Source organism: Choloepus didactylus, chromosome 15, assembly GCF_015220235.1.
Source record: "Choloepus didactylus isolate mChoDid1 chromosome 15, mChoDid1.pri, whole genome shotgun sequence".
Classification (NCBI taxonomy): domain Eukaryota; kingdom Metazoa; phylum Chordata; class Mammalia; order Pilosa; family Megalonychidae; genus Choloepus; species Choloepus didactylus.
In genome coordinates, this window is record NC_051321.1 from 200,595 (window position 1) to 220,918 (window position 20,324).

The 20,324-nt window shown below is 66.0% G+C and overlaps 2 protein-coding genes across 8 annotated transcripts in view; both read left to right on the top strand.

The window, feature by feature from the left end:
* Positions 1-7,013, top strand: part of ADAM8 (ADAM metallopeptidase domain 8) — a 15,622-nt gene extending 8,609 nt beyond the window's left edge. For 3 of the 4 annotated variants that reach the window (XM_037804934.1, XM_037804933.1, XM_037804935.1), the window contains 6 exons: positions 3,722-3,836; positions 4,242-4,413; positions 4,745-4,810; positions 5,026-5,076; positions 5,692-5,769; positions 6,273-7,013. In XM_037804934.1, the coding sequence (XP_037660862.1) occupies positions 3,722-3,836; positions 4,242-4,413; positions 4,745-4,810; positions 5,026-5,076; positions 5,692-5,769; positions 6,273-6,311 (521 nt within the window). In that variant the 3' untranslated portion in view covers positions 6,312-7,013. Of the gene's footprint in view, positions 1-3,721; positions 3,837-4,241; positions 4,414-4,744; positions 4,811-5,025; positions 5,077-5,691; positions 5,770-6,272 lie in introns of those variants that run through there. The other variant, XR_005211964.1, reaches the window with a different exon arrangement.
* Positions 7,014-7,545: 532 nt separating this feature from the next.
* Positions 7,546-12,255, top strand: LOC119510526 (sperm flagellar protein 1-like). 4 transcript variants are annotated; one of them, XM_037804900.1, is made up of 7 exons: positions 7,548-7,754; positions 8,717-8,828; positions 9,750-9,918; positions 10,091-10,151; positions 10,362-10,449; positions 10,559-10,658; positions 10,779-12,255. In XM_037804900.1, the coding sequence occupies exons 1-7, from the start codon at positions 7,616-7,618 to the stop codon at positions 10,809-10,811; spliced, it is 702 nt and encodes a 233-aa protein (XP_037660828.1). In that variant the 5' UTR covers positions 7,548-7,615; the 3' UTR covers positions 10,812-12,255. The 4 variants fall into 4 exon arrangements, 3 of the variants coding, with proteins under 3 accessions (XP_037660828.1, XP_037660827.1, XP_037660826.1); XM_037804899.1 differs by having other exon boundaries at positions 7,549-7,754; positions 9,750-9,906; positions 12,013-12,255; XM_037804898.1 differs by having other exon boundaries at positions 7,550-7,754; positions 12,013-12,255.
* Positions 12,256-20,324: the final 8,069 nt, after the last annotated feature.

Below are 20,324 nucleotides of genomic sequence, written 5' to 3' on the forward strand. Positions count from 1 at the left end.
TCCCCCCCCTCCCCACCCGCCCTGCTGCTGACAGCAACCCCCTCCCCTCGCAGCATCGTGTTCCCCAAGGGTTCAGCCGCTGCAGCGTGGGGGACCTGGAGATGTTCGTGGAGAAGCCCCAGGCCGGCTGCCTGGAGAACGCCCCCGACCCCACGCGGCTGGTTAGCGACCCCGTGTGCGGGAACGGGTTCCTGGAGCGCGGGGAGCAGTGTGACTGCGGCTCGCCCCAGGTGCGCCCGCCCACGCTGGCCCCCTGAGGGCCCTCTTCCTGGCGCCCACGGGGGTCCCTTGTGGCAGCACCAGGGTGGCCGGGACCCTACCAGCCCGGCCCCTCTGTCAGCGCAGGCGGCCTTCTCTCTGGCAGGGGCCACCGAGCGGGCTCTGGGCCGGGTCCGAGGCTGCCTAGAGCCCACCCCTCGCTCCTGGGGGCTGGCCTGGGGTCGGGGGTCAGGGGTCAGGGGTCAGCCCCCGGGCTCCAGCTTTTCTCGGGCCCAGCCAGCATTGGGCAGGCCGGACTCCCACCCCACCTCACCCCTCCCCCACCCTGCCCCACATCACACTGCTGCACCAAGCAGAGGCCAGGCCACAGTTTACCTGTCCCCAGGGGATGGCATCCCCCTCCGAGCGCTGCTGGAGAACCCCAGGCCTCGCCGGGTGGGGGCCCCAAGCAGAGCTGGGCCAGCCCTGCAGGAGGGTCCTGGCCACCCCCCCACTCTCACAGACCCCACACACCCCCCCAGGCGTGCCGGGACCCCTGCTGCAATGCCACCTCCTGCCGGCTGGCCAAGGGGGCCGAGTGTGCCCACGGCGCCTGCTGCCATGGCTGCCAGGTGAGCCCGGGGCCTGTGGGTGGGCCTGAGGTGGGAGGGTGGCACCGCGGCCGCGTGGGCATGCTGGGGCTACGACGAACGCCCTTGCATCTGGGCAGGTGAGGCCGGCTGGCGCACTGTGCCGCCCCGCCAAGGACAGCTGCGACCTGGAGGAGTACTGCGACGGCCGGGGGCCCGTGTGCCCCGAGGACGTCTTCCAGGAGAATGGATGGCCCTGCCCCGAGGGCTACTGCTACGACGGACGCTGCCCCACTCTGGCCCAGCGCTGCCAGGAACTGTGGGGACCAGGTGAGGGCAAGTGAGGGCCAGGTGTGGGCAGGTGAGGGCCAGGTGAGGCCAGGTGGAGGCAGATGGGGGCAAGTGAGGGCAGATAGGGGCCAGGTAGGGGCAGGTGAGGGCTAGGTGAGGCCAGGTGGGAGCAAGTGAGGCCAGGTGGGGGCAAGTGAGGGCCAGGTGAGGGCCAGGTGGGGCAGTGGCTGGGGCGCACCCTCTGACCTGCCATGGGCCTGCTGACCCGCTCCCCGCTCCCACCCCCAGGTACGCGGGGCGCTGCAGAGATCTGCTCCACCTACAGCCTGTCGCTGGGCTGCACCATCTCAAGCCAGACGCTGGGGGCTGGCCCGAGGTCCGCCTGCCTTATGGGAGGGGGCTGCTCCCCTGGCCAGGGGCTCCTGGGGGACCGGCCACCTCCAGCGGCCCTGGGCAGTGCCCCCACAGAGCAGCACCACACTGTGTCCCTCTATCCACAGGACCAACAAATGCGGGGTCCTGTACTGCGAGGGGGGACAGAAGCCTCTGGAACGGAGGTCCTGCAGCTTCTCCTTGCCCCAGGCCCATTGCAGCGCTCTCCTCACGGAAACCAGCACCGCGTACGAGGCGGTGCCGGACGGCACCCGGTGTGGGGAGCAGAAGGTGAGTGCTGGGCCCTGGGGATCTCCTGAGTAGCTACGTGGGATCTATGGGGGGGCCCTGGGGTGCACCCACCTGGGTGAGGTGTCTGGGGGCAGGGCCGACCGCTCAGAGCACACCCTGTGCCCCCACTCCCAATGATGAGTGCCTAAGGAGACCCCACCCCACCCCATCCCACCGTCCAGGTCTGCTGGAGAGGACACTGCGAGAACCTCCATGTTTACCGATCCCAAAACTGCTCCGCCAAGTGGCAGCGGCCACGGGGTTACGTCTGGGCCCTGAGATGGCGCCCCCACCCTGGCCCCGGTGTAGGGAGAGCTGTGGGCTCGCCCGTCCTCGGCCTCGGGCACAGGCAGCACCGGGAGTGTCTGGGCACCCGACTCCCCAGGCCAGCTCGGGCCAGAGCCAGAGGGGATCTTGGCTGTCGCATGGGACTGAGGCCCGGGTGGTCCTGGAGCTGGTCGGTGGGAGCACCCACCCGCTGCAGGGCCCCCCCTGTCCCCACCCACCACAAGGTCCCCCACCGCCCTGCCCTGTTAGAGCAGTGCAGCCCAGCCCCCCACCACCCATACGTGCTCACCTGCACACTCGCTCACCTCTCGCACACACTGCATGCTCTGGGTTCCCAGTGGAACGGCAGGAACCCAGGGGCCCGATTTGAAACGTGCTTGGAGCATCATTACTTTGAGGCGAGGCAGGTCCCCTCTGTCCTCCGGAGTCCACGTCCTGCTCTGGGGAGAAGAGACGAGGGTCTGGAACTTCCCTCCTGAGCCCCCGATGCAGGGAGGGCCTGGGTGCGCCCCCGAGAGCAGCTACCGGGAGGCAGGGCCTCGTCTCAGTGGCCTCGGGTCTTGGGGAGGGGGGTGCTGGCTGCTGGATGTCCTACAGGGCTGCACTTGGGCCTCAGGGTGGGCCACACCCACTGACAGCGGCCCCCGAGGCCAGGGCTCCTCCCCAGAGTCAAGCCCGGACTGCTGCTGTTTTCGGCGAGTTGAGGGTGCCGCTGTGGGGAGGGGGCAGCCGGACACAGGAGCCGAGGGTCTGGTGCCAGCCCCAGCCCTCACCAGTCTGCAGGGGTCTCAGCGAAGCCCCTCGTGGGCGGGCCCAGCGCAGGGCAGCTGCACCGTGGGAGTGTTGCCTCACTGCCTTGGGGCCTCGAGTGTGGGGAGGGCCAGGCCCGGGTCCCGTGGTCCCTTGCTGGGGAATGGCCAAACAGAACCGTGGGCCTGGCCTTCCGAGATGCTGTGGCAGCAGGTGTGCCCGCCTAGCCCCACCCCCTGACAGCTGCCCCCCGCAGGTGTGCAACCACAAGAGCCAGTGCCACTGCCGCCAGGGCTGGGCCCCGCCCCACTGTGCCGAGCTGCTGGGCAACGTGCAGGCAGGTAGGGCCCCGCCCAGGTGCCCCAACAGGGTCCTACATCTTCATGGGTGGCTGAGAGGGCCGAGGTGGGCACCCTGCCCAGGAGCTGTCCTTAAAGATGGCACTCGGGGCCTCAGGCTGGTGCCCAGGGCAGCCCCAGGCGCCTGTGCCCCCCACCATGTGGGGGTGACAGCGGCTCCCTCGTCCTCCAGTCCCTCCTCCCCCAGGGCTGCCCCTCCCCACGGCGCAGCCACCACCGCACGGCCTTCCCCAGGGCCTGTGGCTGCAGCCTGAGCAGTGGGATCACATCCCTGGGCCCTTGGCATGGAGTCCCCAGACGGGGTTTCAGCCGGGGGGCACGGACAGGCTCCTGGGGAGAGGCAGGCTCGGCGAGTCCTTGGGGCACAGCTGCGGAAGGGCCTGTTGATAGGGCCCCTGCCCCAGCCAGGAGCACCTGGGAGAAATAGAGAAGTCAGGGCCCCCACGGCCCCTGGGCAGAGTTCCCCCGGGGCCCCCTCAGCCTCTGACCCGTAGGGAGGCCCCCAGGCCCCTCAGGCCACGTCTCCTGCCCCAGCCACTGCGGAGGCCTGTTGCCATGGTGGTGTCTCCTGTGTCCTGACAGCGTCCGGGAGCATGCCGGTGGGTGGGCTGGTGGCTGTGGTGCTCCTGGTGACCATACTGCTCGTCCTGGCTGCCGCCCTGATCCTTCGCCGGGCCCGGAGCTGCGACCAGAAGAGGTGAGGACGCAGCGCGCAAGCCACGAGTGTGGCCGTCCGGAGCTCCCTCTGCTGCCCCTGGAGGGAGAGGCCAAGAGCTCCTTCCACACAGGATTCCCACAGGCCCGACTGCGCCCCCCGGGCCTGCACCCCCACTGCCTCTAGCTTCCCCTCAGAGCCTGCACCCCCACCATCTGCACCTCCACCGCCTGCGCCCCCAGGGGCACAAGGACACAAGAGCTGCCACTGCCAATTTGGGGGAGACTGCCCCCTGGTCTCCCTGCTGTCTGGCCCGGCTGTGACCTGCGTGTACCATTCAGCCTACAGCGGGGGCTGGGAGGGGCCCTGATTTGGGGGGACATGGGAAGACCCCAGTCCCTTGGAGCTGAAGGCATCGCTCACCCCGTCTGTGACTTTGCCCCCCAGGAACGTGGCTCCCAAGACCCATGTGGGGCGTTCCAACCCCCTGTTTCATGATGGGGACAGCAGAGTACCAGAACCCACCGTGGGTCCTCCAAATCTGGTCTCTGCCACCTCCCCCAGCGGACCCCCCAGATCCACGGCCTCCTCAGTGACCCCTAAGCGGCCACCCCCTGCTGTAAGCACCGGCTGCCGCTGACCAGGTGGCCCTGGGTGGGCTGTGAGGAGGGGGCCTCGCCTCGGGAGTGCTCTGTCTGGGGAGGGTCCAGACGCCCAGGCAGCCCCCTGCCAACCCAGGAGGCTTGCATCCTGTGCCGGTGAGCTGGAGCGGGCACCCCACCCTCACACCATGGCCAGGGTCTCTGTCCTTGGGGGAAGGTGCAGGACACCAGATCCTGGAGTTGGGGAGGTGGGGGGGCAGCTCCTAGGCCCTGGCCTTCCCTAGAGGCAGCCCTGCCCCCCACCCGGCCTGACACTTGGGGTGCAGGCTCACCCGCCTTTCTTCGCAGCCCCCGGCCTCCATGTCCAGCCCACCCTTCCCAGTCCCCGTCTACACCCAGCAGACGCCAAAGCGGGTGAGCAGAGCCGTGAGCCAGGGCGGGGCCGGCCACCTGGGGGCCCATGTCAGGGCCCTGCTCCCGGAACCCCAGGGTCGCGGCTGCCACCCTCCTGGGAGGCCGGTCAGCCCCAACTGGGGGACAGTGAACTGGTCAGCAGGTGGGGAGAGGAGGACGCTGGGGAGGCTGGGGAGGGGGGAGCAGTCCTGACGCCTCTCTCCCTCCGTGATCAGTTCAGACCTGCACCGCCCACCAAGCCGCTCCCGGAGCTGAAGCCCAAGCAGGTAGCAGGGGTCCCCCAGGGCATGTGGGGTCGCACACAGCCAGGTGCCACAGGCAGGCTACGGGTTGGTTGTGGCTCTTCCTTTTGGTTCTGAGGCTTTAGGGGTTTTGGAAAGAAATGTGAATTAGGATCTTGGTGAGTCTCCGCTTAACCATATGTTCTCCACCCCCTGACCCTCCCCTGCAGCCTGGGGTCCTGTCCCCCCAGCTTTGTCTGGTCTGCTTTCCTCCTTCATTTTTGTAGCGGAAACTAAAATGCAAAAAATGCAAAATTTAGTAGTTTGAACTTCAAAAGACTCAAAGTCTGGCAATTGAAGAGCTCTTCCTGGGTGCTGTGGGGTTGGGTGGGCGCAGAGAGGACGGCGAGAAGGCCGCGAGACACTTTGGGGCCGTGGGGCCAGGAACGGTGGGCTCTGCCCGGTTTGGGCTTTATTCTGGGGGTGGAAGGAGGTCTGCCACAGGGGTTTTCTGTAGCAGAGCGCTCAGCAAAGGCAGGCATCTTGGGGACCTCCACTGGAAGGCTCTAGAAGGCAGCTGCAGGCAGGACCAGGGTTCTGGGATGAGGGCGCTGGGGCAGGCTGGGCGGCTCCGTCCTCAGCCGTGCCTGCCCCTCCCAGGTCGTCAGGCCCGCCTTCGCGCCCCCGGTGCCTCCCGGGAAGCCTGGAGCTGGAGGGTCCGCGGCTGCTCCGTCACAGGTGAGGCCCCCTCCCCCGGCCAGCACAGAGGCCTGAGCCTCCCCCAGGGCGCTGCGCTGTGTGTCTCCCCAGGGCCAGCTCTGCCTGCAGCTGCCCCCATCGGCCTCAGTGCCCAGCTGCCCGCAGAGGGTGGGGGTTTTCTTCTTTAAGTTGTTGCCTGGTAAGTTTTGATCATTATTTAGAAAAGGTGGAAAATTAATTGACCATGAGTTTATCTGAACATCCGCTTTGTAATCCATCAGACTTAGCAGTGATTGCCACTTCTGTCTGTTGATATGGACAGGGTTTTCCTACCAGTGTAGGTGAGAAAGTCTGCCCTTTATTTGTGCAGCGTGTTAGCTATTAATACTGTGGTTATCTTTCTCACCATCATGGACTGGGCCATCATATTATTGTTAGATTAACTTAGAAGCTGAATTTTAGGAAATGTATAAGGAAATGAGAATAAATCCTGCCTTTGCAGCAGATAGTTTTTAGCTTTGTTTCTCTTTTCCTCCTTCAAGGTTGTTGGCCCAAAGGTGGCCCTGAAACCCCCTGTCTGAGGAGGTGACCGGGAGCCCCCCAAGCGCTGGTGCGGGGGCATCTGCCAGTCTGTCTGGAAGCTGCCTGCTGTTCTGTGGAAAGACTCCCTGCCTGGCCGCAGTGTCCCCTCCCCTGGTCCATTGTGAGAGCTGAGAAGTCCCAACTCCCCAGGCCCCAGGCCACAGCCCAGAGGCTCTCAGCTCAGGACACGGGGCTGGGCCTTCCCTGCCGCTCCACCCTCAGGAATGCATTCGCCCCGGGCTCTCCAGCCCCTCCCGGCCATCCCCTCCTCGGCAGTGTGGTCACGTCCAGCCGCGTGGTCTCCAGGAGGGGATGGCCGTGGTCTGGTTGGGGGGTGGGTGTACAGAAAGCCACTGGCCTTCCCTGGCCTGCTTGGGGGGCGAGGGACGCTTGGCTCCTCCAGGCTGCTCTGCTCCTGCCCTCAGGCCTCCTGGCTGCTTCAGGGGCCTTCTCCTTCCGGGCAGAAGGGCCAGCCTTGGCACGTGTTTACACTGCGTATCAGCAGAAATCGGCGTTTATGTTGCGTATCAGAGGGGGTCCCTCACTGGGGTTCTTCCCTTCCTCAAGAGGGTACCCGTGAGTGTTGGTTCTACCTCCTGACACCAAGTGCCTCCATTTTCAGAGCCTGTTTTCCCATGAGACTTATTTTTTAATAATGGACTAACTGTATTTTATGAATAAATTATTGACCAAGTTCTAAATGATGAGAGACTTTTACTAAATCGATGGAAAAGGTGCATAATAGACTATGTGTAACTGTTTTTATAAGATTAAGGGTTCAAAGCATGTTAAAAAGAAATGTATACTGTAAATCTATAACAAACCATTTATTCCTTCCTTTCTCCCTGGATTTCAATCACAAGCCCTCCTCCCACCTTAACTGAACAGTCTCAGGCCACTGAGATCCAAAGACCCCGAGGGCTGGAGTGTAATGACTGGATGAGCAGAGGGTCAGCGCCTCGGGAGGGCGGCCCACCCCTCTCGGCCTCGCGGCCCCCTAGGAAAGCCTGGCGCCCGGCGCGGGGCCTGAACCCGAGGCGGGGAAGCGGCCAGAGGTTTCTTTTCACTGTCCCTGTACCGAAGGCCTGGTGCGCACCGGGGCGCCGCAGCCAGGCGCCGTAGAGCCCGCGCGCCGCACCGCGCCCCACCCCTTCCGGCCCCGTCTCCTGGCAACAATCAACAGCCAGCCCAGAGCCCCGCCCCTTCCGCCCCGTCTCCCGGCAACAATCAACAACCAGCCCCGGATCCCCGCCCCGTCCGACCCCGTCTCCCTGCAACGACCCAGCCACCAGCACTGAGCGCCATGCTGGGCGCCGCCCGCTGGAGCCCCCCGGCCCTCGAGCCGCTGCCGCCGGGCGCCCTCCGCGGCCTCTACGCCTGGCTGGACGCGCTCCCGCTCAGCCGCCCCAAGCGCCACCTGGCCCGGGACTTCAGCGATGGCGGTGAGGGCGAGTCGGCGGGCCGGGTGGTCTCGCCGAGGGCCGGCCCCGGGGACACGCCGACGACCGCGGGGCTGGGGTCGGGGTGCGAGCAAACGGGGGGGGCGGTCACGGGGAGGGTCAGGGCCGGCAGGGCGGCTGACAGCTGGCCCTCTCCGCTCGAGGGGAAGCCGCGGATGGTCCCCGCCCGGCCCCCACCTGCACCCCGGGCGACGAGTGACCTCCAGGCGGGAAGCTGCTGTCGGCGCGGCCGGGGGCAGTGCGGGGCCGGCTCCCCGGGCCGTGCTGCAGACCCCGGAGCGGGAGCAGGAGGCCGGGGCGCCGGGAAGGAGGGAAGGGCAAGGACTCGGGGTGTGGAAGAAGACGGCAGTGAAGAGGCCGCGAGGCGGCGCCTCTGTGGGGGAAGGCGGGCTCCTTAGGAAGAAGCTGGCGGGAGGCATGGGGGGTCCGGGGGGCCTCGCTGGTCAAGGGCAGGAGGAGCGGTGAGGCAGGCGGACCGCAGCCAGCAGCCTGCCCTGTCCCCAGGGCCTCTCCAGCCTGAGGCCACTGGTTAGAGTTCGTATTTATACATTTCAGTGGTTTATTAATTTTTCCTGGCCTTTCCTTATGCCCTCTTTCTTTCTAATAAGATGGACAAGGATTTCCAGTTGGTTGGGGATCCCCAGCCTCTGTTCAAATGCTGGGGGAGAGTACCTGGGAGCCCACCCGGTCTCTGCAGCCAACCCTCAGGCCGCCTCTCCCCGGGCAGGGCCTGGGCTCCTCCACTCCTGCAGGGGCTCCGCCTTGGCCCCCCAGTTTCTCGCCCTGAGGCTTTGGTGCATTTCCTGGCCGGGGACAAGCCTGGCCCCTCTCTCCTGCCCCCTCTTTTACTGTCCTCATCTACCTCAAGGGGCCCCGGGAAACAGCCGCGTCCCGGCCTGAGGCCTCGCTCACCTGGCCCTGTCCCCTTCCCCTGCGGCCCGAAGTGATGCTGGCGGAGATCGTGAAGCACTTCTGCCCCCGGCTCGTGGACCTGCACAACTACGTCCCCTCGAGCAACACTGACCAGAAGCTGGCCAACTGGAGCACACTCAACAGGCGAGGCGAGGCTGCCCCCACCACTGGGGTTCACGGCCCCCCTTTCTCACCTCCCACTTGGGGCTCCCAGGGACTCCTCAGCAGGGGAGAAAGCCTCGTCCCTGTGAAATCTGCTGACCCCAGCCAGCATCAGTGATGCCCGCTGACCGTGTGTCCAGCCCGTGCTGACCACACCGGGTGCCCCCTCTGGGAGCCTCACACCCTCTCCCCCTCCCTCCGTCAACAGATAGCTGTTTGGGTGCCAGGCTCTGCTCTGGGTAGCCATGGCGTAAGTCCCTGCTGCCAACGTGTGGGAAATGTGCTGTGATGATTACCAAGGCAGGGCTGGGCAGGCGGACGCCCGTGGTGGGGCCGAGGCAGGCCCTGAAGAGGCCTGAGAGAGGTGGGGGTGGACAGGTGTGGCCGCCCAGGGTGCGAGGGTCTGACGGAAGGAGAGAAGCCAGAGTGGGGGCTGAGGGCGCGGTATGGAGAGGCCGTGCCCAGGACCCGCTTCTGTCCTCCGTGGGGTCAGAGGCTGCCTGGGACCGCGGCCTGGGCAGGCCCGGTGACGTGCACCTTAGGGGGTGGGAGTGGGGAGAGGATCGTGGGCCGGGCTGGAGGCAGGAGACGGAGGAGATGCCAGGGTCCAGTATTTGGGGGCTGGAGCCAGCTGAGCCTCCTGACCGAGCAAAGGGTGACCGTCGGGCAGGGGGACACGCCTTCCCGGAGGCACAGTGGCACCCAACGCTGCACGATCCCTGACAGTGCAGGGTCTCCGTGGGGCAGGGGCCACACTGCTCCAGCAGCTTGGAGCAGCAAGGAGAGCGGTACCACCCTGGGAGCTGGCACGTCCGTGAGGCCCCGGGACATGGTGCCTCCCCACCCCCGGCTGGCTCCCCCTTTCTCCCCGAAGCTCTGCTGAGCGTTGCCCCTCCTTTGCAGGAAAGTCCTTCACAAGCTGCGTCTGGGCGTCTCCGAGGTGGACATCCGCAGGGTGGTCTCCAACACGCCTGGGGCCGTGGAGCCCATCCTGTGTGCACTGAGGGAGAAGGTGGAGGGGGGCGCCCTGGGCAGGAGCCCGCCCCCCGCGGCCACACGTGTGGGTCAGCAGGCATGCAGCCGGACACGGCCCCCACCCCGCTCCAGAGCCTCATTCCCGGCCATGGCCGGCCTGGCCGTTCCTCCCGCCCCAGCTGCCCCCCGACCCCCAGACCACAGCGTTAGCACCGGGGCGGGAGCCTTTCCCGTCACTGGCGTCTCAGGGGACAACTGTACACCTGCAGGACCCAGGACCCTCCGGTGCCGGTGCCGACGGGCCGTGGGCAGCCTGCACCCACCATGCTGGTAGTGTCAGCCCCCAAGGGGAGCCCCAGGCGGGGTGTGGGGCCGTGTGGGGCCCGAGGGCAGCCGAGGAGGGACCCACACAGGGTGGCCAGGGTTTGAGGGGCCCTTTAGATGGGAAGCAGGAGGCCACGTCTCCTGGCCCCAGCCTCCTCCCCATGCTGATGTGAAGCAAGGCCCCTCCTGAGCGGATGGTGTCGGTCTGTCCTGCAGGCCTGCCGAGCCCCACAGTACCCTGCTGCAGGAAGACCCTTCCAAGCCTGGGGGCCCTGGAGGAGACAGGCGGCTGCACTAGTGGAGGGTCAGTCTGTCTCGTGAGCCCTCTTCACCTCCCACCCGGCCCTCATGCTGGCCCCTCACGTCCTCTCGCCCGTGGGCAGCTGGGTGAAGGCGGCAGGTTTGTCTTCCAGCTGGGACACGGCCAGGCAGCCCTCGCAGCACCAGGACCCCAGGGAGCAGCTGCTGGAGGACCAGGAGCAGGTGCTGGCCGTGCTGCAGGAGGCAGTGAAGGTACGGCCGGCTGGTGCCCGGTGCGTGCTCCCTGGGAAGGGGGCCCTGAGCTGACAAAGGCCCCGGCCCAGGGGAGGAGCAACTGAGGGAGCCCTCACTGTGGTCGGCGTCTCTCCCCAGGTGCCACGTGCCACACTCGGTTTGGTTATTTGAAAAATAATTTAATTACGGAATCTTCCATCCACACCCAGAAGCAGAGAGGAAAGCACACTGGACCCCAGGCACCCTCAGCCCCAAGCACCGGAGCACGGGGGCGCCGTTCAGTGTGGGAAGTGCGGGCGCCCGGGGCTGTGGGCCAGGGTGGGTGAGAGGCCCACCCGCCGCCTTGTCCCTCCTCTCGTCCCAGCCGGCAGAGGCCATGCGTGCTGGGCTGGGACCCTTTGAGCCCCCTGGTTCTCTGGGTGCCTTCAGGCCTCAGGCCACCCCCCACCCCAGGCCCTGCCCTCCGTCCACGTGCCAGGGTCCCTGGTGCACTGGGCCCCCTGGGCCCCTCCACGGGATCCTGGGCGTCCCCACCCCCCGTGGCAGCACGGGCTGTGGTGCTCAGACCCCACAACAGTGCACGGGAGCGGGGGGCGCGGGGGCACCCTTGCAGATGTGCCTGGGGTTGAGGGCTATGCTGGGATTGGGGTGTCCTTGATGAGCGGGGGCAGCAGACGAAGCAATAAGAAGTGAGGCTGCCACCTTGGCAAGCCCACCCATGGCCTCGCGGTGCCCGCGGTGTGGCCCTTGTCTATGGGCTGACAACCGAGTGACATCAGCGGGAGCTGCCGACCCACTTCGGGTGGAGACCAGTCGTGGGCCTTGCGTGTCCACCCCCTGGTCCCTGTGTGAGTCGTTGGTGCCCAGGCAGAGCTGGGGGTGGTCCTGTGTCCTGGCCGAGCCGCAGAGCTGGGCACAGTGTGGCGCGAGTGGCCGGCCAGGAGGGGCAAGGCCCTCTCTCGGCAGCCTGAGGCCGGCAGGGGCTGGGTCTGCGGGGCGGCTGTGGTCTTCGGCACGTGGGGCCATCAGGCCCTGGCTTCCCCCAGGCTGTTGGGGGCAGGTCAGTTTCCTTGGGGTCGGGCTCCCCCGTCTCTCCTCGCCAGGGGCACTTCCAGCGGGGTGGTTGCTGCCTGGTCCCCGAGAAGGGCAAGCTGGGGGAGGGGGGTGGCGCGGACACCCTTGGCCTGAGCCCGGGCTGCTGGCCTTTAGACGCAGCAGCACCCACTGGCCCCTTGCTGCCTCCTCTGCGTCGTGGCCACTCGCCTGGGCCGGGCAGCCCCTGGGGACCCGGGCAGCTGGCAGAGGCCTTTGGTGGGCAAGTGCCCCCGGGTGCTCCTGAGGGGAAATTCTGCAGGAATTCTTCTTCCTGAAGATTCTGCAGATGAAGGTGGTGAAGCTAGAGCGCCTGGTGAAGCTGAAGGACGCGAGGATCGCAGAGCTGATGAGACAAGGGGCCGCGCCCCAGTGATGCAAGAGACTCGGGGGGCAGAAAGGGATCCTGCACTCCCTGGCGCCGCGTCCCCACAGACCCCCTGGCCCCAAGTTGCAGCCCGGCCCTCTCCCACCCCGGGCTTTCCTATCGCTGGGTTGGAGCCAATAAAGCCCTGGCAATCAATCGGGGCGCCTGGTCTCCATGTGGGGTGGATGCTCTGGAAGATTCCATAGGGAACGCCCACCTGTGAACGTCCATGGGGACATTGTGGGCTCTCCCAGGACCACTTCCATGTTCTGTGAGGCTGGAGGTGGAGAACTGGGGGAGAGCAGCCCCACCCCCCGGCGCCCCAGCCTCCCCAGGTCTCGGCTGGAGGAGCCTCTGCGGCCTGACGGGGGTGGCTGCCCCCCCCCACACCCCACCCGAGCTCCCGGGCCAGGAGAGGGCACGATGGTGGAGCGGCTGGGTGACCCTAATGGCCTGGCCTCCAGGAGTAGGGGCTGGGGCCCGGCTGGTGCCTTCACGGGGCCTCAGGAAGGACGTCAGCGCCGCAAGCCGCAGGGTGACGCAGCCGCCTCCGGAGTGTTGCTCAGCCCCACGGCCCCGCTGAGTCACCCGGCGGCCCCGCCTGCCCCACCCGCAGCCCAGGCCCGGGTCTCGGAGACCCTGAGCTCACCTCAGAGCCTCCCTGCCTCGGCCCCCTGCGGCTTCCAGGGTCGGGCCTGCAGCCCCAGTCCGGGGTCCTTGTCCAGAAGGCTGGGACGGAGCCAAGGACGGGCTGGGGTCCGGTGTCCACGAGGGGGCCCAGCATTCCCAGGGGCACAGCACCTGAGCAGGGGGAGCTGCCCCCGCACTGCCACCCTGGGCTCAGAGAATCTCCCCCACACACAGAGCCCAAGGCGGGGGCAGGCCGCGGGTGTGTGGGTGGGGGGTGTCCAGGCCTCCTGCTCTAGAGACTGGGGGATCAGGGGATCCCTCGGGACCGTGGGAAGTGCAGCTACAGGCAGCCGTCCCTGGTGTCGGGAGTGGGGGGCTCCCTCCGGCCCAGGCCTCCCAGCTGTGTGTCAGATGGAGCAGGGGGCAGTGCTGGAAACGCCTGGGTGGGCCTCGGACCCCCACCCTGGCGAGGTGGAGGCGGCCCCCAGCCCCTGCCGTCCTCAGGCAGGCCAGGCTGCCGCCGGCCCCGGGTGCCCAGCCACACCTGCACCCGTGCACCCGCACACACTCCCAGCACAGCACACGCGCACACACATGCCCTGGGCACACGGGCTGGTTCCCGGCTGGGCCGGGCATGGCCACAGCCCCCGGGGCCTGAGTGCTGACGAGGCCCTCGGGGCCGTGGGTGCGTGTGGCCTGGTCCACTGGACATGGCTGGGGGGTCGAGGCAGAGGCGGTGGGTCACCAGTGGGCCGGGGAGGGTGGGCAGAGGAGGCAGTGGGAGCCAGGGAGGCGGGGCGCGGAGCCAGCTCCCCCTGGAAGGCGGGACCCTCCGGGTCGGGGCCGCGCCCCTCGGCACCCGGGCAGGTCTGGGCCGGAGCCCCTTCCCTGCTCGGTTCCAGCTCTGAGCCGGTGCGTGGGGCGGGGGTGCAGGACGACCAGGAGTCCGGGCTCTCGGGTGCTCGCTTCTAAGAGGACAACAGGAAGAAGGAACAAGGGTCGTGCTGAGAAGGGCGGCGGCCGCGTGCAGCCTTCACTGCCGCACTGCCCTGCTGCGTGCCCAGGGGTGAGGCCATCAAGGAATTTGTCGTTGGAAACCTGTCATTGGAAGCGACAGCACTGGCGGGTTGTGCCACTCACGGCAGGTGGTCAGAAACCGATCTCGCGAGGCCCAGACGGCAGGATGCCGTGCCCGGGTTAGACCTGTGGGTGCTGCCCCACGACCCCACCAAAGCCCAGTAAGGAGCCGAGTCCAGAAAGACTGAAGGTAAACTAGCCTCTGGAAAGAAAATAAAATAGAAATCAAACTTTAAAAAAAAAGCACAGGCCAGTGGTGAGAGTTCTCAGGGACTCGGGAGCGGGACTTGCCCCCGCTGGGGGGCTGGGGGCGGGGAGGGGGGCCTGCACGGCCACAGACAGGCTGCCCGGGGCTAGCCCTGACCTGATCCAGCGATGGGTGTCGACCGCCTGCTGGGGTCCATCCAGGGCAGGTGGGCCGAGGGCACCCTGCAGCTCAGCCGGCTCCGGGGGGACGCAGCCCCCGCTGAACACTGCTGTCCATGGTGGACAGGCCGGAGGCGCTGAGGTCAGGAGTCACAGCCGGCAGGGCGGGCGCGTCCCATCCGGGCAGTGAGGGCGAGAGTCCGCCCAGCCCTGTGCAGAGGCCGGCCCCGGGGGTGCTGAAGTCCCGACACCTGCCTGGACGCCCTCCCCTGCCCTGCGTGTGTTGGGGCAGGGGGCTGCTTCACTCGGCAAAGACCCCAGGGCTTGGCCGGGCCAGTCAGGCCAGATGAGGCTGGAGCAAGGACCCCCCAACCCCACTCCCAGCTTGGCGACTCGCTGTGGGGATGTGATGTGGTACCCCGGCGCTGGGGTGGGGGCTGAGCTGCTGCAGAGCTGGGGGGCCTCCCTGAGGCCTCACAAGTCCGATGACGAGTGAACCACGTGGGGGCATTGCAGGCTTCTGGGTCCTTCTCTGCAGGGGGAGGGTGGGGGCAGCACGGTGCACAGGCTCACTCTGAGCCCCTCGCCCAGCTCGGAGCAGCCTTGGACAGGCAGGCAGCGTGGAGACCACCCACCCTGACCCGGGGTCCAACTGGCCTTTTGCTGGAGGGGCTGCCTGGCCCCGGTCCCACCTGGGGGACACCAGGGCTTCAGGAAAGCTGGGTCCTAAGGAACCTCCTGGGACCCGTTGGCACTGACTGGGCCTTCGGAGGTGGTGGCGTGTCCAGCCCCTCAAATGCCCAGTGCAGGAGCTGCCACTTCCTGCCATGCTCTGTGAAGGTTAGCGTGTTTCTGTCCTTCCCGTCTCACTGCCCCCAGCCCCGCAGGCTGGGCCTGGGTCTCAGCCCCTCCAGGAAGCGGAAATGGAGGTGGTTAGTTACCTTAGCACACCACAAACGCCTTTGCTCAAGGATATATCCTGTTGAAGCAACAATTCTAAGAAACCACTCTGGGGGACTCTGACTCATGGCTCCCCAGTGGGGAAGTGACAGCCACATTTAGAAAGCAGCAGAGGGTGTTTCTGGGGTTTGTGTCCCTGGAGGTGCTGGGGACCCAGCCACAGGGCAGGGGTCTGGACGCCGAGATTTCCTGCCCTGAGGACGGGCGGTCCCTCCTGCCTCCCAGGGTCCGGCCTGCTCGGGGGTCCATGTGGGCTGGAGGGACTGAAGAGGTCAGCGGGGGCAGGACGGGGTGCCAGGGACAGCATGGGCTTGGCAGCCTCCCCTCCCCCCACTCCAGGGAGACAGCACCAAAGGAGGCAGGAGGGCAGCATCGACGGCACAGGGGATGAGGGGGAGTCCACGGGGGTGAGGGGACATCCATGGGGGCGAGGGGACATCTGTCCAGTGCAGGGATGAGGGGGCATCTGTCCAGCTGTTGCACTCTCATGGGGACGAGCCGGTCCCCGGGCAGGAAGGCTTCATGCCCTCTGCAGCGCCTGCCCTCGCTGCTCCCAGCCTCAGCTTCCTCTCTCTTGTCCTGCGGGGACAGAAGAGGTGGCCGGGTGAGGGCAGGGTCGGAGCTCAGCACCTGCAGGCAGAACTGCACGGGCCACCTCTGCCCCAGCAGGCGTCCACTCTGGGCTGGTGGCGGGTGGTGACCACTGGGCTCAGGCCCGAGGGAGGCGCCCCTGGCCCACCCCTGCCGGCTCGGCCTCAGGCCCAGGCCCACCCACAGCTCCCTTCCAGAGAGACCTTGCTGGCTCGCGGTTGTGGCGAGTGGGGCTCCTGCCCACTCCCTGAGCCCACCTGGGGCTCAAGCCCCACACCTGGGACTCGTGGGGCCTGTGCCCTGGGCCACCACGCACTTTCCAGGGGCTCCTGCAGGGCCCAGACCAGGAGGGGTCCCCAGGCAGGTGCCCCCATCCCAACACACCTCAGGGGCTGTGGGGCTGCACTGGGGTTCGGTGCAGGGAACAACCCGCTGTCCTGGTGGCGGTGTGCCAGCACCCCCTCCTGAGCCCCTCATCTGCTCTGGGGACGGCAGCGCCGGGAGCTGTGCGGATGGCCTGACGACACCCGCCTGATGGGGCCTCGTGTCCGGTCACTCGCCTGACCGGGGGCTGCCATGCTCTGGAGACCGCAGCCGTGTCCTCAGGCAGTCACTGCCTTTCGCCCTCACCCCAGGATGGCACCTGCAGCCGGGGGCAGTGGAGGAGGGTCTTGGCTCTGCACCCCCTCCTCGGCCCACCAGGCACCTGTGAGCCAGTCTGGGTTTGGCTGAGGCCCTGCTTTCTTTCGGTCAGTTCCACTGGGGGTCCTTGTCTGCACAGGGGCCCCACCTGTCACCTCCCGCCAACCCGGAAAGCGAAGGCCATGGGTCCCTGTATTTATCGGTTTCATGGTCCCTCTTTCTGAATCTCAACCCACCTAGCTGCGGTGACTGCCCATGGACCGAGCCTCCGAGGCCACTTTTAGGATTTAATGGATTTAAGGCCGGGCCCAGCCCACACAGCCGGCAAAGGCATCGCTGTCCCCAGACCAGCTGGGGATCAGCTCTTGTCTGTGCTTTGGCACATGGGTCACTGTGCTATGCAGTTCTGTGGATTTTTTTTAAATTTTTGTTCTAAAATAAAAATTCCAAAAATTTAAAGTTTCTATTGAAGCAGAAAAGTGTCCTGTCACTTGATCAGAGGGTGACCTGGTCAGTGCGTGCATCTGCGGTGGCCTGTGGGTGCTGGTGACTCAGATGCACGTGTGGCTGTGTCCCGTGGGCACCTCCGTGCTGTCCATATTCCTTATTTCTTTGCTTTTTAAAATTTCCACTTTACACAATCATCCCTGCTCTGTGATGTATGTATTATGGGAAACACTAGAACAAATGAAGTGTCCTGCACAAAGGAACCCATCGAAAGAAACGAAACGCCCCATCCCCAGGATGAAAGTGAAGGCAGAGTGGGCATCCTGCCAAAATGCCAAAAGCCAAACCAGGAAAAAACTGTTTCTTCTTTCTTTGACTAAATTAATTTTCGTACATTATCAAGGGCCCCCACCCCCAAGGAAAAAACAAAACCCAGCCAATTCCATTGGGTTCTGGAAGCCACTTCAGCTAACTCCTGTGCTTGACCGTCTGGCAGCCCTGTGTCTGCACACGAGCTCCAGCTCCTTCCCGGCTGCGGGTCCCCACGGCCGGGGTTAACCCTCCAGTTCCAGGCATTCAAGAAGGTGGAGCAGAAAGAAGCAACTGAGAGACATCACTAGAAATGGAAGGAAAGTGCCAGGCGCCCCGCCTCCTGGCCAGGCTCGCAGAGACCTGGGGGAGCCCGGCTTCCTCTGTGTCCCACGAGCCTGGGGGCCGCGCCCTCGGGTCCGCACCCCTCGGTGGCTCCTTCCTCCCCTCCCGGGCGCAGGTGGACCCACGTGGCCGCCCCAGGTGGCCCTGCCCTGGACGCGCTGGCCGCTGCAGCTCGGGTCGCTTCCGCCTTCCTAACAAGCAGCCGGGTCCCGCGCTCCTTTTCCTCTCGACCCTCTCCCCCAAAAGGGTCCCCCCATGTGCCCACGGATACCCGCAGCCGCCAGGCCACGGGGAAGCCCGAGCGGGGACTCCGGAACGGCCGCCCCGGGCTGCCCCGGCCCCGGTGCCCGCGGGTTTCCCATGGCGCGTGAGGCGGGCTCGGCGTGGCACCCCTTCCCCGGCCGCGGCCTCCGGGCTTGCGCGAGCCGCCCAGGCTCCCGACGGCTTCTTGGGACGGAAAGGCGCTGTGGTCGGAGACGCGGGAGGACGCGAGTCTCTCCAGGCGCGCAGCAGCCGCCCCGGCTACCTGCCCAGGACACCTGCCCGGGCGCCCGCTCCCTCCGCCCCTCCCCTCCCCTCCCTCCTCCCCCCCTCCGCCCCTCCCTTCTTCCTTCCCCCTCCCTCCTCCCGCCCGGGGCCGCCCCCTCCCCCCCCAGCGGGGCGCCCCCGTGCTGCGCCCTCCAGTGGACAAGGGGTGCAGAGCAAGCTGGACAAGGAGAAAGAGGAGCTGAGAGGAAATGGAGCTGGGAAGAGGGACGTTTTCCGGGGGGTCAGGAAAGCCCACCGCCAGGCGACTCTGATGGAAATGAGGGGCTGGCGGTTCAGGTCCAGTAGAGTCAGGCGCAAAGGCCCTGGGCGAGAGAACCAGGGGTCCCAGGGCTCATGGCCCTTGACCTGCTGGGGGTGGTCACTGGGAGAGGTGGGGGCCGTCGAGGGTGCGGGGAGGTGGGACTCAGCGTCTCAGCAGATCCCCCGGCCCCGGGAAGGGACCCCGTGCCCCGGCGGTGGTGCCGAGCGTGGGGTCCCGGGTGCCCCTGAAGGCAGAGCCGAGAGGAAGGACCAGCCATCAAGGAAATGTGCTCACAAAACACCCCGGAACGTCAGTGATGGAATCACCTTCCAGAATTCCAGAGAACGGGGAAGTGGGCGCTCTTACCAAGGTTATAAAGCCGTCCTAGGGTGGAACAGAAACCCTAAAATCTGGGGGAGACGACAGTGGGGGCCCCCCAGCTCCCCACGTTTCCCCTAGCTTGTTATGGTTTCTTTCCTGGAAGTGGGGGTGCTCCTTGCTTGTCGGCATTTCTCTTACATGTTAACTATTTTGTAGTGATTTCTAAAAAACACTTTTAAGGGGGAAATACCTTAGGATCGACAAAAGGTATAAAAAAAAACGTGAACGAGAAATTAGAAACGCATTGCTAAACAGTGTGCTTTCGTAAAAGTTACTTTAAAATTTCATTTAAAAATGTTTTTTCAAATCAAGGAAAGAACCTGAAGAACTTGAAACCGCGAGTCAGCGCAGCGGGTGCGGTGGACAGACACCAGTCAGAAATCACAGCACAGCGGCCGAGCAGGGAAGGGGCCGCCTGGAGGAGCCCTGGCCCTGCCCATGCCCCCCGGGGGTGGGCCAGGCACCCGGAGCACAGAGCCCCCTGCCCCTCGGAGCCGGGGGAGCCCCTGCTCTTGGGCTCCAGGTTCTCTCGCTCGGCCGCCGGGGGCCCGGGATGCCTGCAGGCCAGGCCCTGCCCAGGGTTCTGGTGAGCAGAGCCCCTCGTCGTCCAGCAGCCTTGGGGACAGCACCCACCTGCCGTCCTCACCCATACAACTGGGCACCACCCCTTTGTTCTGTGAGGCCGAGGGCAGGAAGGAGCAGGTCACGTCCCCACCACACAGACCTGCATAGACCCGCTGGACAGATCGTGGCCCCGGGGGGACCACCCGGACCCCACTGGGCAGGGGGCACTCGGCTGTGCCTGGAGAAGGGACAGTGGGTGCTACAGGGGAGTCGGGAGCCTCTGGGCCCCAGCGTGGGCTGCACTGGGGGACACAGGCTCTCGGGGTGTCCTGTCTCCTCCTCAGGCCACTCTCCTCCCGAGGGCAGGAACAGCAGGGGTCAGGGCCCTTCCTACTGCCCTCTCGCCTTGTGGGGCGGCTGGATCCCCGGGCAACAAGGAGCCTCTTGGGGGTCCTCCGGGTCAGGGCTCCCAGCTGTCACCCCTTTGCCAAGGGGCTGAGCTGCCCCCAGGGTGCCCAGCTGAGAACTGTTTCAAGACTGTGAATAGCAAACCGGCCAAGTCTGTGGGTGCTCTGGGGAACACACTCCAAATACTGTGGGGCGCCCCAGAAAAGTGCAGCTCCTCCCACACCCAGAAACTAGGCAGACGCTGCCTGGCAGGTGGTCGCACGATGCCTGGTGGGCAGTGGCTGACTTCTTTTCTCTCTCGTTTGAAGTTTTCTGTAATAACAATGTTTTATCATTGGGAAAAATGAAAGCAATTGTTCCCTACAGCTTGCCTGATGGGTAGGGACACAACCTTGTTGCTTTTCCCTCCTGTTTCTAAAAACTGCTTTGGTCGTAAGATCCCGTCATGGACGCTGGGAAGGACACGGGTGTCACGAAGAAGAAAACCGTCTTCGAGGGGCCAGCGGGCCATGTGGTCAAGTCCTCAGACACGTGGCCTCTTTCGGCCCCTCAGCCTTCCCCACCACTGCGGGGGGCTCGCCCCACGTCTAACCAATGCTCTCTCAGGAGAAATGGGGGATTGGCATCGATGTGCCTTGAGGCCAGTGCCTGGCAGCCTGTCCTCCTGTCGTCCGCTCCTCCCCATCCTCCCGGTCCCCCCCGTCCTCCCCCTCCT

Excerpts from the sequence above, each read along its gene's own strand:
- LOC119510526 (XM_037804898.1), top strand. The coding sequence starts at position 7,616 with ATGCTGGGCGCCGCCCGCTGGAGCCCCCCGGCCCTCGAGCCGCTGCCG. Across the intron at positions 8,829-9,749 it reads AACTGGAGCACACTCAACAG|GAAAGTCCTTCACAAGCTGC; the intron begins GCGAGGCGAGGC and ends CCTCCTTTGCAG. Across the intron at positions 9,919-10,090 it reads CCACACGTGTGGGTCAGCAG|GACCCAGGACCCTCCGGTGC; the intron begins GCATGCAGCCGG and ends GTACACCTGCAG.